Source organism: Sceloporus undulatus, chromosome 8, assembly GCF_019175285.1.
Source record: "Sceloporus undulatus isolate JIND9_A2432 ecotype Alabama chromosome 8, SceUnd_v1.1, whole genome shotgun sequence".
Taxonomy (NCBI): domain Eukaryota; kingdom Metazoa; phylum Chordata; class Lepidosauria; order Squamata; family Phrynosomatidae; genus Sceloporus; species Sceloporus undulatus.
The window spans coordinates 11,294,035-11,313,690 of record NC_056529.1 but is presented as its reverse complement, the minus strand read 5'-3'; the positions used below and the strand labels follow the sequence as shown (position 1 = coordinate 11,313,690).

The window sequence follows — 19,656 nt, the reverse complement described above, 5'->3', positions numbered from 1 at the left end:
AAGTAACTAATGCCAGGCAGACTAATGCAGTATATAATGTCATTTACATGCAGTCTTACTAGAGCTACAAAAAGATAAATGAAAAATAAATACGATGTTTTATGTTAAAAAAAATGATTCCCCACCAAAAAAAAAGGGAATTTAGGGAAGTAGTGATTGCTTTTCTCTTGCTCAGAGGTGAAAAACCTCATGGAAGTCAACAGGTTTTTTTATGGGTGTTTTCTTGTCCAGGACGAATTTAAAAATCATCTTCACTCCCTGCTCAGAGGCACTTGTTTTATGTCCCACGTATGCAGAGAGTGAAAATCTCACGATTACTCTATTTTTTAGTAACTTCGGGAGTCTTGAAAATGTTAAACCCATTTTTTAAAAAAATATTTAGGATGTATAGCCTTTCAACTAGAATGTTTTCTCGCACAAACAATACGGCTCTTGGTTTTTGTATGGAGGCAGGGAAGAGAGGTAAAAAAAACAATGAAATATTTGCAGGGCTTAGTTCACAGATGGCTTGCCTTGGTGTTTAGATCATTGCAGAGGAAGAAAACAGTGGAGAGAGAGAGAGAAAAAAATACTTCCTTGTTGTTTAGGTTGCTTAGAGAAATAATTGCTGTTATTGACAGAGCACTATTAAAAGAAGCTTCCAGGACTGTCAGACTCCTGTCTGTTTCAATGACTATTCCAGCATTCAGGTTTGCAAGGGAACCCTTCATTGCTAACAAGTGCTCAGTATACATTTAAATTCACATTTATCTAGACATATTTTCCCTTCCGGATGTATATGTGTGAATTTCTGTAAATATTTCACATCTGTGCCGTGCCACCCAGACTTTGACTAAATCAGAAAGAGCCATACAAGTTTAGCACCGAATTAGAAATTTATATTTAATTCATGAAGATCATCTTATATGTTTTAGAACACTGTTTAAGCCAATTCTTACTCTGTTGAAAAGTGCTTATTAGAGGTAAATTACACATTTTACTACTGGAGCATTAGAGGTACCATTAGTGCAAATTTAGAGCACTGCAAAATCCAGTAGATAATGTTAATTTCAAACATAGAAACTACATATATTTTGTACTTCTTTAATGCTCATTTTCCCTTTAATTTTTATTGACTACTTTTTATCTTAACTATATGTTCTTAACGTGATGCAATTGTAATACACTGTAATGATATTAATATTTTATAGAAACTGTATTTATAGTTCTTTATTTGGAAACAATACAGCAGGTCTGCAGATCTTTGAATCCTTCTGGAATGGTGCCCTCCAAATAATGATAAATTACTTGTGCAGAATGCCATTTGCTAATTATATCCATGATTTACTGCAGAGCAAGACTTAAATCATTCATTTCAGTCTTGCGTAACAGTGCCATAAAAATTTTAGGTTTAAAAATGGTTTCCATGTGTATAATTTAAACAAATTTTTAGTGCTATTGTATACAGAAAAACATTGTAGTCATCCATTTGTTACATACTTTGTCTCCCCCTTCCTCCCTTGCCCCCCGCTTGTACTTTTAATGATCACTGTGGTGGAATAGTTTTGCTTCATTTTCATAATCATAGCTTTTAATTCTACAGCAGTTTTAGCATATTAGGCTAAGGGAAAGATAGCTAACTGTGTGTTTATGGTGTGACAGTCTTGAGTTGGCAGGAGAAAGCCATTTTTTTAAAAAAATCTTAAAACTATTAATTATATTTTAAGGAGAGAATAGCGTTAGAAATAAATTAATAGTTGTTTGGAGCCATTTTTAATTTAGAAGGACAGATCTTTTTTCCCCCCTCCAGTATATTTAATTTTACACTTATTTTCATTTTGGTAATTGCAGGTGAAAAACCTTACAAGTGTCCCCACTGTGATTACGCTGGTACTCAATCTGCATCACTGAAATATCATTTGGAACGACACCACCGGGAACGGCAGAATGGAGCTGGTCCACTCTCTGGGCAGTCTCAAAATCAAGACCACAAAGAAGAAACATTGAACAAAGGATCAATGTTCATTAGACCCGAGGTACTGAGAGGGGCTTTCAAAGGTCTTCCTGGTATAGATTTCCGGAGTGGCATGGGATCGCAACAGTGGTCACCAGGAATGCTTCCCTCCGGAGAGCATCCAGGCCATTCAGTTGGCATGTCTTCAGAGGTTTCTTCTGACAACATAAAAGGTTCTGACATATCTTCCAAAGGGACACGCTTTTCTGAACTGGGCCGAGCTTATCATAGCATGGTTGGAAATGGAGTGAATTTTCAAGGGTCACTGCAAGCTTTTATGGACAATTTTGTCCTCAGTTCCTTGAAGAAAGAAAAAGAAATGAAGGATAAAGTTCTGTCTGATTGCCTTCCCACAAAAACTTTAGGTTCAGATAGTGGTGAGGAAAAAGTCTCCGGGAAAACAAGAAAAACAGAAAAATCACAATATGAACCTCTTGACCTTTCTGTGAGGCCAGATGCAACTAGTCTTCCAGGTTCATCAGTTACAGTCCAAGACAATATTGCTTGGCACGGCTGCTTGTTTTGTTCCTTCACAACATCGTCAATGGAGTTGATGGCTCTCCATCTCCAAGCCAATCATTTAGGCAAAGCCAAACGTAAAGATGGTGTTTTAGGTCCAATTCGAAATGGTAAAGACCAACCTAGAGAAGCTGTTGCTTCGGTAAATAAAGCCAACTTGCTTCCAACTTCTATACAATCCAACAAAGATCCATTGATTTCCAGTCTAATTGGTCAAATGGACTCAGCTTCTGAAAGAATAAACCAAGGATCCAAGGAGTCACTAGGAGAACAAAAGAATACCACTTGGCCTGGTCACATGGATTCTACTTTTTATAATTTTGCAGCAGACTTCTATAAGCAATTTGGTGTCTACTCTGGAGTTGTAGGAGCACATAATTCTTGCACCACCGGTGAAACTGAGATAAAAACACCATCTGAAGATGATTCTACCATGTTACTTTCTGACTCTGTAAATAAAAGTGCTACTGATGACCTGTCAGATATAGCTTCATCTGAAGATATGGAGTCCTCCAAGGAAGAGACCATTGATGATGAGGACATTGAAACAGAATCTGATCTTCTGAACAAACCATTGTCCAGTCTGAACAAAGACGACGCTGACAGAGGGGACAGCATACAAGGTTCTGTTGCCTCAAAAACATCGCAAGGACTAATATCCCCATTGCTGCCAACTGAAAAGCAGTGGCACAGTCAGAATCTGCTTCCCGCTCATGAAGCTGCACAAAGTGCAATGAAACCTGAACAAGCTCAAAGTGCACAGGTCCTGGAGAAGCAAGTAAACATGTTGTCGGTCCTAAGAGCCTACAGCTCTGATGGCTTAGCAGCCTTTAATGGACTTGCAAGTAGCACAGGAAGTAGTGGATGTATCAAGAGACCTGACTTGTGTGGTAAGTTTTAGAATCCTTCTTTCAGATCATTTCCAGAAAAAGAAATACTGAATATGCCTAAAATGTCTTCGTTAGTAAATTTGGCTTTCAAAAATGTTCAAAAAACATGGGGCAAAATTCTAATTTGTTACAAAGCATGGACCTCTGTTGAAATAAATGGTGCTTCATATCATTCTCTGTGGCCTTTATATGTGGTCCAGGCCATTAAAATACATTAGATACTTTTAAATTAGATGAACAGTTATATAATGTGTTATATTTATGATACATGATCAGGACATCTACTGTTTCATTTTTAATAATCGGATTTCATTTTATTTTTAAACTGATGTGGTAACTTGCAAACTTTTCAGCATTTGAAATGAGGAAAAACACTGGATACTGTGCCAAGCCTTAGCCTAGCTTGCTTTTTCTAATTTCTTCCTTTGTGTTGAATAACAGTTCATTGAACATGTTCAACAGTATATACTTCAAATAAAACTCCAAGCTATCCCATGTGTGGCTATATTTTTATAGGGAAATTCAAAATTTATTAATCAGGCAGTAATCTTTCAATATTTTCAAATACTATGCAGCATAAAGTTTCAGTTTTCTTACTGTGATGTTCAGTATTCTATTAATGGTAGTTATGGATATTAATTAAAGAAACAAACAAACCAATATGCTTTCTGCAGGGAACAATTATATGGGGAGGAGGGTTATCAAATGGTAGTATGTTAATAGGTTTTTAAAGACTGCATCCACACTGCAGAAATCATACAGTCTGACACCACTTTAACAACCATGGCTCAATGCCGTAGAATTCTGGGAACTATAGTTTTTTGTGGCACTAGAACTCTCTGACTGAGAAGGCTAAACATCTCATGAAACTAGTTTCCAAGATTGCATAGCATTAAACCATGGCTGTTCAAGTGATATCAAACTATATTATTTCTGCACTCCAGTTGCAGCCTAAGGGGTGAAACACTGTCCATTTGGAGCGGTCTTCTGACACCCCTTTCAGTGCTGGATCAGGGCTGAAGCAACTACGTACCATGGCCCCAATCCAGCAGTTTGCTGGTGCTAAAAAGAACAGCAAAATGCCACTCCTTTTAGCGCTGGCAAAAAAGCGCCCTTGCCACCATGGTGGCAGTTTTTCGGCACTCCTTTGGTGCAACACATTTAAATGCTGCACCAAAGACAATCCGTGATATCCCCCACCATGAGGTCAGGTGCACAGCATGATGCCGGCGTTGGGGCGTGCAGACACCATGCCCCCACTCTCCCCCAGGCCATCTGTTCAACCCCCAAGTGATCTAAGTAAGTTTCAACATAATGTTCATATGAGTTTGTTCAGGTAGAATTTTTTCCCTGAAGTGTGATAGTTGGAAAGTCTATAGCATATCATTCTACCACTTGGCGATTCCAGAATTCATACTGTGTCAAGGGAGGAACTTTGTGTGCCATATGGTCTGCCCTATCATCTGTTCTAAGACTCACCATTACGCAAAACCCTTAAATCAGATTGCTTATAGAAGTCTGTAGAGGCTGGTTGCACAAGCAATGAAAAGCTTAGGTTTAGGGTTATGCTGTCTGGTGTGGAGGCCACAGTATCATGAGCCATGATGTAGGGCCCCCACTGCAAGCATATTCAAGTTGTGAGGCATAGTGGAGTGCAGAGTTGTAGAAGCTCAAAGCCGAAATTCAGATAATTAACCGGGAAAGGGAAAGCATACAATAAGCAGCTTAAAAAACAGCATTTAGCTGGGATAGGGAATGGGAGTGCAGTGCTATACCTCTCAACTTTGTCTTGTGTAAATCAAGGCCACCCACGCTGTGTAGCTCAAAAATATGCTGGGGTGTTTATTCAAAAAAGTATATGTGGCAATGCTGATTTACTAAATTGAAGGTTATTCCATCGAGGCAGAGGTCTATTTTGGCAGAGGTAAAAATTAAACCAAAATAAGTTTAATTGGGAGTACGTATCGTAGAGATCCCCCTTCCCTGTTATTTTATTTTATTTTTCTACTTAGGTGAAACAGCAGGATGGTGAAGGGAGACAAATAGCACTGTAACTATTCTGCTCTGTTTCTCTATCTCTTTCTCTACCATCATCCACTAAAATGCCAATAAGATAGGCGGGTTATAAACCGCCGCTTTGAGGCGGTCTGCTGTTGCCGCCGCTTGGTCCGCGCGGGAGCCGTAGCACCCACACCGTGCGGCTCCCGCACGGACCGAAAAAGAAGCTCCAAAATGGAGCTTCTTCTTGCGGTGCCTCTGTGACGTCGCGAGGTGCCAGGGGCACATTCGCGACGTCACAGACGCTGAGACACGTTCGGACGCACAGCGTCCAATACGTAAAGATGGCGCTGGCCGTGTGGAATGGCCGGTGCCATATTGAGTCCGTACTAGAGCCAGGGGCGTCTAGAAGAGACACCCGTTTTTTAAAATGGGACGTCCTGTGGACGTCCCAAGTGGCGGTTTGTCTTCTAAATTGACACCTACTATACAGCTCAGTTTCATCTTTGGCAACTGAAGAAGGTGGAAGCTGAAACACTTTGCTTTTGATATATATATTTAAAGTTCTGTTTGTTAATATATATGACAGACAAACTCAAGAGAGACAGAGAGAGACAGAGAACACTATGGAATTTCTGTTGAAAAACTCTTCTGGAACATGGCCACATAGACCGAAAAACTCACAAAAAACTCGTCTATCTATAAACCTACCCAGAAATGGTCTACTGTTGATCTAATCAAGTGGCCAAATGGTAGACACTTGGAATTCACAATGCCATGGATATCCATGGCTAGGCTGTGCATATATTTTCAACATGTAATAATATGTAAAAGTTGGCTCTGAACTAAAGAGTGTGTCATGGTGTGCTCAGTATTCATAACTATACAGTGCAAAGAATGTTTTCCAAGTTGTCAAAAAGGGGGGGGGAAGGTGGGGGGAGACGGAGAGAGATAGAGAACACTATAGAATTTCTGACAGATTGAAAAATATTGACAGCTGTTAATGTTACGAAGATGCGATTCAGCCCCATGACTATAAAAAGAGGGCTGCTCCCCAAAGTCTAAAATATAAACTTTACCAGTTCCTAATTTTAGGGAAAGACTGTATTCAAGTTTAAATACTTTACCTTGCATTAAAATATTATATCGGCATCCTGTATTGTTGATGGTGATTACTCTTGAAAACAAATTGGTTACATGTTTATCTTTCGAGTGGTTCAACATTAATTTTCATGAATTGCTTGCTTTCATGAAAGTTTCACATGCTGTGCCTTTTAACTAAGATATGGCCCTGCACCCTACCAGGCTGGCCTCCTATGTATTCAATTATTTTTATAAGTGGAATTGTATTTCTTAGTCCTCCTTTTCCCCTCTCCTCCAAAATATTATTTTAAAAGTTTCAGTTGATACTAGTGTTATTCATTTTTGCCCAAGTTGCCAAGGTTGTGGTGGCATTACCCCTACTTTCTGAACTAATCTTCATAAACATTTTAAATCAGTTTGCTTGGCAGAGTTGCTCAGCAATTGAAAAAGAGATAATTATATATGCAAAGTAAAAAAAACAAAACACGGTTACCACCTAGCATTATTATAATTGGAAATGAAATAGCTTTCCTGAGCTGTTACCAGAACATGGTTTGTCTCATGGTCTAACCTGGCCTGACCCGGAATTAAAAATATAGTCTAAGATACGATGCACTTTGTTATCTAGTGACAGCCAAATCAAGATTTTGGTCTCTTCTCCCATTACAAAAAACCTGCTCCAGTGTTTTTTTTCCAGCCCTCTCCAGTAGATTTTTTAGGATAGTTAAGGAGTAGCATTAATGATTGGGGAAGTCACCAACTCTGGAAAAAGAAATGCTATCCAGCGAAAGATTTGGGCTCTTGGTGACATCTTCAACACATTCCAGGCAGCATTGTGTTTAGTGGTTCTGTGCATTTACTGTTGAAATACATGTTTCTTCAGTGGGTGGTTGCACACAGCTGTCGTAATATATGACTGTTCAACTAGTAGTTAGAAAATATGTTAGCAGAGTATAATTCATAATGCAGGCATCCTGGGACTAGAATGAAGATGGGGTGAAAGTTAGGTTATTAGAAAAATTATAATTACTTCACTTGGTGAGTTGCATTTAGAGAGTATTTACTACTGGATGGCTTGAAAACTAGTATCTTAAAACAGCTTTTACTGAAATATGCCTGATGTCCTTAGATCAGTTTTCAACAATCTGGTGCCTTCCAAACATGTTAGATTACAACATCAGCCAGCACCAGCCAACATACAAGGAGGAAGAGATCTTGCAGCAATAACATACTCCTCTTTTTAGTTCCGATGCAAGCATATTTTGGGCCATTTTGATGCAAACATATATTAATGCAATCCCAATTTTGTAGTGTTCTTACTAATCCAGATTCAGTTGATCTCAGAATTGGGCCCTGGCAAACACTGGGACTATTTCATGGGGTACATTTCAGTATATAGAGTCTACCCATTATATGCATGTACTACAGGCATACATATCCTTTTTGTCTATTGTTTATGCTGCAGAAAGGTGAGCCCCATCTTTTGCAGTATACATATGGAAAATATGCATTTATGCCACATATTGTAGATTACATGGTGAGTATATGTGGTATATTAATAGTATTCTGTTCATGATGTCATCATAAAATAGCCCAGACTTGTTTCCCCCACAGGTTAAATGCACATATGGATCAGATGATAGCCTGTTAGGTGACTAGACGAGACAGTTTACCCAATGAGGGCAATTCATTAATTTAGTGTATTTCAGTTTAGTGCAGTTAACAAGTAAATGTTTCTCATCTATTATTCCAGATCTCTCACACAGTTTTGTGTTATCCTATTTTCACTCTGAATGTCAAATGTGTATGATTCACCTAATATGTATGTGATAGTGAGGCAGTTAGCAGGAATTTTCCATTAATACAGATGCCACATTCCAACCTTTCTACTTGACTCTGCCCCCTCAGCTAAACCTCTCTGTCTCATTACTCACAAAACAGTGGTCACTAGTTATGAAGCCAGACATTGACTCTACTATCTTTGGTCTCTTGTACTTAAATGTATGTTTTTAGCAACCCTATTTCCATGTGCAGTCCAATCAAAAAACAATTTCCATGTTTGCCTGCACCATGTGCACAAACATGTTCTAGGATCAGTTTCACTGGTAAGAAGGATGGCTTTTGATATTATCTCTTTCATCATGTGTTTGTGCCTTAAGGTCCATTCTTATGGTACCTTGTAAAAGAGGAATTGTGCTAGAGGTTTGTATCTTCTTATTTGGTTGTCATCCCCATAACGTCCTTCAGGCTATTTGTGGCACATTTGTGAAACCAACTGCTGCTGGTTTCATATGGTTTGCCTACTTTATTTGTATAAAACAGTTAAAGTAGACCAACATTAGTCCAGTTTCAGAGATGTGTGACCATTCTTTGTGTTCTATTATATTAGGGGCAAAATAGCTCCTTCATAAGGAGCTGGTGGCTGGGACATTCCTTATACCCCACTATTGACCATCTTATTCCATACTGTTTTTCTTGTCACCAAACTGGCTGTAGGGAGCACTTCATTGATTTAATGCAATGTCTACACATACATGTGTGCAAAACAAAATGAGAGAAGAATTACCGTTCACTTATATGCAGTAGCCTAATCTTTTTTAGGCTTAGGAGACCACATTATTTGTTTGTTTTTTTAAAGAATTATCCACCACAGTCATAAGAATTCAGTGGGAGTTATTGCAACTTAGCATATATTAGGGTTACCAATATTTTGACAAGCAAAAAAGAGGACACATTTACCGACTAATTCAAACCATCACTCACAATGGTGACACTCACTTTAAATTCCCTGTAAGCTCTGTGCAGTTGTAATAGGAGACACTGCCAGTCCGGTGAGTCAGTCCAACAGATAAGACAGACCTTCCTTGCAGCCAGGCACCATTCTGGTGACCATGGCAGGGCACCTTTTTCTTCTCCACTGTCTTCCCCCCCTACAAGCCTTCCCCTTAGGTAACTCAAACAGGGCTCTGTGGCATGCGTATCTTCTTCCTTCTCATGTTTCTACTACCTGATCACCCACTTTCTCCAGTATGGATCTTATAAGAAAATTCAGACATTTAAAAAATCTATCAAGAGAGAAATGTCAGCTGTGAAAAAAAGGACAGTACAGTAACCTAGTGCATGTAGGATTACAATCCTGACTGGCTTAATACTGAAACCTTCTACACTGAGGTGCCCCCAGTTGATATAAGCATATTAATACAAGATAAAAGAACATCATTTTAAAGTTTAAAATACCAGTCTTAAGCATTATACACTCGGCACATGCTTTATACATTGTGCTGTATGAGTATGTGTCCCACAGTGAGTAGTAAGTGGGCAATGAAGCAACCACACTGTACACATAAATGTCCCTAATGAAACTATGGAATCAGTTTGTACTGTTTTTGTTGTGATGTGTGAATTGGCTTCAATGTTCATCCACCATTGTACCATTTTTAGTGGTTTTCCTTGGTGATTCTGTCATAGTTGTACTTTGTGATTGTAGTGTCCAGTTTTAACCTTTCTCTACCACGTCAATGTATCAGTATTAGCCAGCCTTAATTAGGTGTTATGAAGTTAAATTAATGAATGTTTATAAAACACCTTGTACATTTTCTCCGAAAAGAGAGGGTTATACTATATTACTTTGTGTCCTACATAGATACATGTTCTCTATCAGTAGGCCTATTTGAGGTCTGCAGTTAGTTTTCATCTTGTTTTAACCACTGCTGGACAATAGGGCAGAATAGAATATGAAAACAGCCCCTTCACCATTATTTCTGAAGGTGTCTGACCTTTCTCAACAGATTTGAATTTAGTATTATAATGTCTAGTCTTTCACAAGACATTCTCGGTTGATGCTGAATATGCCTGTTATAATAATAACATGGATATTTTTCTTGTTAGAACAAAACAAGGCTATATGGTCACTATGTTACTCCCTGAGAACAGTAGTTGTGTGGATAGTGCATTATGTACTAGATGATACTGCATTTAGTTGTTAAGTCAGGAGTTTTCTGTAACTTTTACTACAGTTGTTGTCTATTTTCCTGATGAAGTACCATCTAAGTCTTCCATGACAGTAGTCATATCTAGGACTTACAATATTCAGAATTAGATGTGGCCATTCATTTATGTCAAAAATGGTCCAGGTCTGCTGTCTCTCTTGTAGGGTTTATCTCCCTTTATTGTGGCCATACAATGGCTTATAGAAAGACTTTGATACCTATTTGGGATGGAATGAACTTTTACTATGCGTTCTTCTCCAATCAATCAGCTAATATATTTCTCATGTAGTAATGACAACTGTTCGTAATTTAAGTAGATATTGAGCCTCAGCTGTCCTGGACAGAATCAAGCAATAAGATATTACTGTCTTTGCTTCAGTTTAAAGTATGAATTGGAATCCAGAATTATGATAAACCCTATTCAGGAGCAGAAAGCATGTGCTGCATTGGGTTGAGTGCAAATCCCATCCTTTCATCTTCAGTTTATTGTGCACCCATATCTGGAAGTCTACAGTTTGAAGTAAAGGGCTTTCATATCTGCAGGTAGTCTTCACATGAATTAGATCTCTGATCTACTGGATTCTAACTTGTGTGAAGCTCATCCACAGATTGCAACGCTCTCCCTTTCTGACCCATCACTGTCTACACATAGACGTATGCTAAGGTGATCTTAGAAAGGAGGGGCTAAGGCACTCACCTTCTTACATGATGATGTACAACTGTTTCAAAAATGCCTGAAAAGGGCTATTGTTTAAGAGAGAGAAACATGCAAATGTTTTCTCTCAAAGCTCATGGTCACAGTTATCTTAAGATGTATCCTGGAATGATCTTAGTGACTTATGTTGGTATAATTCCCTAGTTACATCACAAATATTTACCTAACAGCCTAGTACCTTTCCTACAACTGCACAATGGCAGCTGGAGAGCACTGGGTGAAACTCTGCCCTGACTCAACTGGCATATTGATAGGCTGCAAAAAAGTGCTCTAGGACCATCTGGTCACTATTGCACATCTAGGAGAAAAGGAATGGATTTTACCCTCTGAACCTCCAGGATAAGTATACTGGTGGAGCTTTGTTCTCATCATGAACCCACCATATACTTTCTGCTTTTGGTGTGGAACACATGCTCAAAACGTTATGCTTGCTGCATTATGCCAGAAGATGAATACTATGAAACAAATGCACATACTGGCTCATCATGGACTAAAGCAACTGAGACCTTTTTTGGGTTTTGTTGTTCTGCACCAAGATTTTGCACAGCACTCAGTTATGTGTTTTGCCCAGCTTTTCAAGTCGTTCTATGAATTTTTCATGCACCATCCTTACTAGTCAATATGTCCCCTTATGAATTCATTCTAGTTAATATTATGTGTTGGATTGATGTGTCTACTTGTATCTCACGTCTTCATATTCATAGGTTTCTCTTATTTCATTCAATGTGTTCCAAAGTTTCAGGAAGCTGACACTATATGAAAGGGCACTGAAATATGTTTTATTATTCTTGAAATGTTAAGACATTACAGGAATTAGGAAAGGTTGGTTGGAGAGGTGTGTCATAACCAGTCTCTGTGTTTAGATGGGGGGGTATGATTCAGTAAAACCCAAAGTCTTAATCTTGGACAAATTCAAGAAACAGGCTTAAATTGCAGGATACCAATGTCTTTAAGAGCACTTGCCATGATTTTACAAAATATTTAACAGTCATGGCAATATTGTTAACAGAGAACAAAACCATTCCCCCTCCCTTTTTTTAAACAAAGGAATTTGTGCCTTGAATGTGCAAATCTATTTCATAGATATATTTATGTTACAGTAGTCATGTTCAGTTTGTAGTGGTTGTACAATATCCATATAAAATTACCCCCAAGAAATGCATCCATGATCCCAAATACGCAAGTTTCTCTTCTTTACTAAATAGCACCACAATGTTGCAGAATTATTCATGAATTGGGCAGATTTTTGCTTATACCATTTACCTTTCAACCAACTACTTGGGGGTCCTTATTCTTATGCGCGTTCCTTTGTTCTTAATAAAGTTACTCCATGTGTTCATCTGTGTTAACAGAAATCAGAACCTGGCCCTGAGTCCTAGGGCTTCAGCTGCTGTTGTGGATAATGCATTGCTATTTGCGTGGCAATATCCAACCAAACTCATATGGCTTTCTTCCTTTTTTAATTAAGTCGAATGCCAGCAGCCCAATGAAGTTTGTGTTCCTGGATAAAAGGGCTGGTCTGTGCCTAGTGCTGTATTTGCCAAATGGTTCGCTAGTCATTTCAGTACAAACAAATGGATGGTGTCAGTAAGTCTGCAAACACTGTTGACATTTAGCCTTGTTTATGTTACTTTCCTTTTGCTGCACATTTTTGGCTCAAAAAGCTACTGTTGGAATCAACAGTGACTTCCTAAGCAGCAGAGGCTAAGGGCTCAGGCTCTTCTGCAACTCACCCTGGGTCCACTTGCATTATTAAGTGTGGGGTGTTTGGCTTGGCTATCTTTATGTTTCATATATTATTTGACTATCTAAAGTTACAATAAAATTAGTCTTCAGATTTGCAACTAAAGCTATGTATGTGCTTGGCTACTCCCTGTTTTTCCCCTTTCCAGTTCTAAACTGAAACTATGGAAGCATCACTGAGAAATCTTGGGTGTTTTGTCTCATCTTCCAAGCAGGCAGATTCAGAAATGCACAATACATATTAGGTATCCGTCAACCACTCCCTAATGATTTAGAACCAGGGTGTTGAAAGATGCTGAAAAGATGGATTCTCTCGCCATTTCAAAGTAGCCAGATTCCAAAGTGTGATACAGATTCTCCTTCATTCATTACAAGTACAGAAAAAGGCAAATTGCCAGTATTCCAGATTAATTAACCAGGAAGTAGGATCTTGTGTGCAAGTGATGGTGCTTGGACCAAATCAAGCCTTTTTGTACTCTACAAAGTTCCTATGCACACCTTCCTCTCTTGAACACATTCCACTTTGCATCAGATGTTAGGGTGAAAGTACCAAGTAGCATTTCTATGCAGCTCCTTTCCATCCATAGCACATGGACTCTACAGAGGACTGAGCATGCTCTGCAGTGTATTTTATTTTATTAGGCTTAACTGTTAGGTGATAATTCAACACAATCATTAGATATGTTTAAACTCCTCAATTGCAGTGGGCTTAGTTTTACCTAAGTGTCCAAATTATTGTAGTCAGTACATTTGGTTGCTCAGAATAAAGTACATCAGTGGCCACATTTTACTAAATTTGTAACTATGGGCTATTACCTATGTTTTGAGACAGGTAAGAAAGAAACGTGTTAAATCAACTGAGATAGTTCTAGAAAAGTTTCTAGGTACATGGCAGCATTGCTTTAGTTTAACTGTTCTGGAAGAAAGCATGACTGGAATTCTTCGGTGACACTGAGGCAATCTGAAAAATCTAATCCACGTAAAATTCAGAAACGTCCAGACACTGAATTTTATGTGGCTCTACTATACTTATCAGTATTCACCATTGACAAGCCATGGTTTCAATATCATGTAAGCCATCCTAACATACAAAATTGCTGTAGCATAAGTGTGTAGGCTGTACTCAAGCACACGGTTACTCCTGAGTAATTCTCACCAACATAAATGAGTTTGGAACTGCAGCCATAAAACCAGCCCTGTGTCATTGTTTTTAGTCATGATACTATTATTGCCTTTAAAAAATGGTATTCACAAAATATGAATCAATTTTTTTGTCTTCAAAATCTCAGTTATTTTGAATACCTTTTTATTGTTGTACAAATGTGTAATCTCATTGACTTTCTGAATTGCTGCATTTCTTCTTCCTGGATAACTATATCACTGGGGGGTAAATGTAATTACCTGTTGCTTTGTTAACTCTTTAAAGCAAAGAGAAATTTCTATATATTTGTCAAAATGTAGGAATTAATATGTGTGTTCATTATACCATGTTATTGCAGCAATACAAAATCAAAGGCTTTGTAATATGTTCTGTTATGTAGGCATATGAATCTAGAGTATGGACTGCCATACATGTGAAACAAAAAATTCCTTCCTTTTTAAAAGGTTATTTATTGTCATTTCTACTTGAGTTTTAAATAGTTTTGAGTTTTGTAATACTTTAGGAGGGGAAGAATTATTGTAGGTATTTTTTTCCATATTCTTTTGAGAAATGCTTCCAGTTTAATATGTTGTACTGGATGTTTTTTTCCCCTTCTTCTTCTTCTTCACCAAGTAATGACAGTGAAATTCAATGAACAACACTCTGACATCCACAGTTTAAAACCTGTGATTGAAGTGAAATGTGTAAACTTCTGCTGGGTTATCATGTGCTTTGAAATAGAGTATTGTTGAAAGTAATTAGAAAATATATTAAGGTTTCCTGGTAATGAAGGCATGTAAGTTTTAATAATTGTTGCTTTCTGAATAAGTGTCACACTTTATCTTTAAATGTATATGGAGTTCCAAGTTAGGTCATTTCTGAATGGAATGTAAAACAATACTAAAAACAATGCTTCAATAACTTATCTTGGTGTTGCTAATAAAATTAAAAAGCTGTTAACCATTAGTATAGTTTGGAGTCATTTTGTTAATTCACTCAACAGTAGAACAGCCAGGAAGCTGTTTTGCCGGCTGAAAGACAAAGATCCAGCTTGAGGTGTTTTTACAGGAAAACTGAGCAATCCAACCAGCCGAGTCTCTTTCTTGTTTGAATCCCCTGCACCAAAAAGGCCAACTTGTTAAGGCGGAAAGCCATGCAAACACATTTTGTTTTGTCCGCAGCATAAAAGGTGGTTAGCTTGAAGGACGATATATGAAAATGTGACCTAGAGGATGTCTTGGTGCTCCTCCTCTTCTTTTACTGAAGCCGATAAATCCAGCTGGCCATAAGGTTGCCGAAAATTCACAGTATGCAAGATAAAATGCGAGGTGAGCCAATACTGGCTTCTCCCACTGGTTTCTCTCTCACTTCATCCAAACCACCTTCCCGCTGTGAGGAACACATTTGATGTCTTTCTCACTACAGCAGGAGGCAGAGGGGAAGCAGATAGAAGAAAGGAGAAATTGCAGATGCCTCGTCCCTTGCTTTGCAGGAGACCTCTAAGGTTATAATGTGAATCTCTGGGTTGTAACCTGGCAACCTTAGAAGGACTTCATACTGAGAGAACGACTGTGTGAGAGCCAGAGTAGTTGCCCACCTAGCTCAGTATTGTCTACGCTGAGGAGCAGCAGCTCTTGAAGAAGCATCTTTGCTCACTTTGATACTAAGCTGAGACCTTTTTCAAGTCTCTGTCTACCAAACATATTGTTTCCCCGCTTCTCCCACTGGTATATCTTACTTAATGTTATCACTTTGGAACAACATATTGATAGCTCTTTGTTTATGCCATCCAAACACCCATGAGTCAGGACCTGACATTTGAGTGTTCTGTGTCATGCTGAGAAAAATCTGTAGTTCACCAGAAGAACAATTATATTATTTTGGAATGCTTGGAAATAATACAGCATTTGTGAGATAACTAACATTTATCCAGACTCAGTGTGAGATTGTTCTCTCTCTCTCTCTCTCCCTCCTCACTCTTTCATAAATTACAATGCTCACTAGGAACTCTTTAGAAAACAAAGTTGGGGAAAGTTGTAAATAAAATATTCACCCTTAGAGGGTTATAACCTCATGCTTATGCTTTTTGTGTGCAGTTAGGAGAACACTGTCTCTATCCCATGAGATATAAAAGTGACAAGATGATGTCCCAGCCATACAATGGAACATTTGTGTGAACAGCATAATCTGCTATCTGCACTTTGTAATGATCCAGCTGAAGTCACATCACTAGTATGGAGGCTTATGTCACTAGTGCACAACAATCTCTCTCTCTCTCTTGCTATATGTAGTAAACACTATAGTCATTGTTCCTGATTTTCTTAAAGTTATATATCAAATATAAGTGATTTTGGGCCTTTAGTTTTAGTGATTAGTTGTTCATTGTGGATTTGTTAAAAACAAACTTACTCAATAGACTGTGTCTCAGATCCCTGAAGGGTGTGGCATCAGGAAACATATACATTACCTTTGTTCTTCTACTACAGGTTGCAGTGTTTTTCCGAAGGATTTTACGGTCCAAAACACACTGCACAAATAATTCTGTTTGAGATACCTTAACTTCTCTGGCTCAGTGCTAGGGAATCCTGGGAATTGTAGTTTATTGTGGTACCAGAGCTCTCTGACAGAGAGAGCTGTTTGTAGAATTCCATAGCATTGACCCAGGGCAGTTAAACTGGCCTCAAACTGGATTATTTCATGTGTTTTGGACCTAAATTATCAGTATCATATGGCTTGCAGTAGGACTCTAATACAAATATGAGAACAACTAAGAATGTACACATAAAGATGGCTTGAGTTCAAGTTACCTGAGTACAGTCTCCTTGCTCCAAGTTAAATTGCTTTTCAAATATGGTATAGGAATTCCTGTCAAACAGATTTTCATAATGTATGTTGAGGAGTCTGCTGTTCAAAACAGAAAAATAAATCCCATTGCACATCATGTTGTATATTTCTGTGCATTGGTATGGTTCATACAATTCATGTATGCTACACAGTTGTCTTAATGAGAGACTTCTATCCAAAGCTTGAATAATCATTATTTCATAGCCCATGGTAGATTGGGATTTTCAAGACATAGTAAATATTTTTTTTAGATATTGATCTATGAAATTATGGAAAATAGATAATCCTTGAAAATAAGACTCACCTAGTATGAGTTCATTGTATATGGCCTAAAATCTTGACAATATCCTCCAACTGAAGATTCTTTCTGGAAGGCCATCATTAGTTCACTACAGTTCTTATCTCCTAACTCTCTCTTTGACTGTTAGGTTTCATGTTTTTGTGGTCTCTATCAACCCACTCCTTTACAAATATACTGAGAAGCAAGTATCACTGAATTAAGCAGGAAGTACTCCCAAGTAAGTATTCCCAAGACTGCATTTTTTCAGTTGCCACCATGGGTATTCCATATATCCAGTACTAGCTTTATCTTTGGACTAGTTTTTGTTTCCTAAAATGATATCGTTTTATAGACCCAGATTTTAACAGTTTGAACAACTCCCTATCAGATAGGAAATAGTAGTAATACATCATCAACGACATACAGTGTACATCTGGTGTCAAATTCAAATATTTAAAGTACTCAACAAAGATAGCCGACCACTCAGAACTTCAAACATGCATGATACATTGACAAGAAGGGATTTGCAAACTCTTTCAACAACTCATGAACACAAGATCTCTGTTACAGCTGCTGACCTTTGCATTCCGCAAAGTTGTGAACTTTAAATCTCAGAAACGTCTTGTAAAAGTTGGAAGATCAGGGAAGGAGTGATTATACTGGAGAAAATGCTGAATCACTTCAAAGAAATTGTTCATATCCATGAACACTTTCCCTCCATATAAGAATACTTGCCGCTACAATGACTGTTTCATTTACATCCATGCAGTTAACACCAAGGCACCTCTGTATTATATTACAAATACAAGTTGCTACCTGACTGAAGATGTCTAGCTACTTAGCAGCAGAACCATAACTTTCAGGGCTAACCCAAGAAATTTTACTCCCTGAGCTGAATGACAAGATGGCACATTCCATTCCATCTACAAAAGGATCTTGCCTATTCATTGGCAAGTGCCCTCCATGGTCCTGAGGACAGCAAGAGAGTTGAGAAGGCAAGGTAGGCTTCCAGACAGGTACACAGATCCCTGTCCTACAACATTTGTTATACCTTCCCTTCTTACAGTCTGCTTCTTGGAACAACAGCCTCTTGCTACCTAATGGTAGGATCATTTCCAAGTCCTGGCACATTCCAAATCCTGCAGACCTATCTTTGAAACTGACAAATGGCAGCCTTTTAATTTTTGAGCCATATGATGGTTTCATGATACCAGGGTTTCCTATTGTGTGAGCCCTGTATGACAATCCAAATGTGACAGGGTTGGAGAACAGCAATGTAATGGACACATCACGAATACTTGGTATATTACCTTTAAGTTGGGAAGTATCACCACCCTGTTTTGTCCTTATATTACTTTGTTTCAACAATGTATATTCCAACTTTTTTGTAAAAAAGAGTTCAATGTGTTTTACAGCAACAAAACAAAGCAGTAACCAAAAAAAAAAGCACAACATGTGTTCAGCCACTATCATAATAAAAGTCAGAGGCTTATAGCATGAGAAAGGAAAGCCAAAGTAAAGCAGGAAAGTAGTGGCTTTCTCCATGCCTCTCCACATATTGTAGCACTTTCCATTCTCTTTCCAGGAAGACAATCATAACATTGTGTCTTTTGTCAAACAGATTTTTGCAGCACAACAAAAGGCACAGTTTTACAACTATTTCTATTGGGAAGAGAAAAGAATCGCTACTACAGCATGCAGAGAGGCATGGAAAAGTTGCTACTCTCCTAATCCATTTTGGCTTTTTTCCCCCTCATGCAATAAGGCTCTCAATTAATAAACGGAGCTAAAACAGTCCCAACAAGGTGCAAAAGCAATACTCTGTCAGACAAAGTGGATATAAATGGAGAAAGCAGAAATTGACATAGATGGGGCTTTTCTCTCAATTAAAGGTCTAGCTTAAATAATCACACTTTAAACAAGTACATACAGCTACACAATGCTAGGCAGGGTTATTCAAAATTTTAAAGGAGCTGTTCAAGGTTCCTAAAGCCTAGTCTCAAAATAAGCCCAACACTTTGGGTTGCTCCTTTATAGTTCAGACTAAAACCCAAAGAAGATCTATCATCTCACTGCAATGGACATAGGGACCCATCGGACCTGAACTGGAACAGCATTCCACCTAGAGGCATCGCACTAAAAGGGCCCTAATCCATTTCACTCCCTGCTCTGGACTTTGGCTGAGATCCTACATCACTGACTTAGGGGCTGTCTGCATGGGCCCAAAAGCTCATGTTCCCACTGGCCATTTATCATCCTGTTCAGATGATGCAGGTCAATAGCCATGGGCTGGGAGTGGACAGACAGGATGCTGATCTGGCTGCCCCAATCCAATCCTGGCTCAAAAGGGTCTTAGTGCAGGTCAAAAAGACTCACTGCAGACTTTCTAGGAAACTTAGTGGCAACACCTGGTAGACCATGTGTCCCTTACCCTCCCCTGCCACAGCTGCTACTGAGCAGA

General features: G+C 38.5%; 1 protein-coding gene across 6 annotated transcripts in view; it reads left to right on the top strand.

Annotated features, from left to right (window-relative positions):
- Nucleotides 1-19,656, top strand: part of ZNF536 (zinc finger protein 536) — a 476,434-nt gene that overhangs the window by 301,940 nt on the left and 154,838 nt on the right. For all 6 annotated transcript variants that reach the window (XM_042438482.1, XM_042438485.1, XM_042438483.1 and 3 more), the window contains one exon: nt 1,831-3,402. In XM_042438482.1, the coding sequence (XP_042294416.1) occupies nt 1,831-3,402 (1,572 nt within the window). The remainder of the gene's footprint in view (nt 1-1,830; nt 3,403-19,656) is intronic.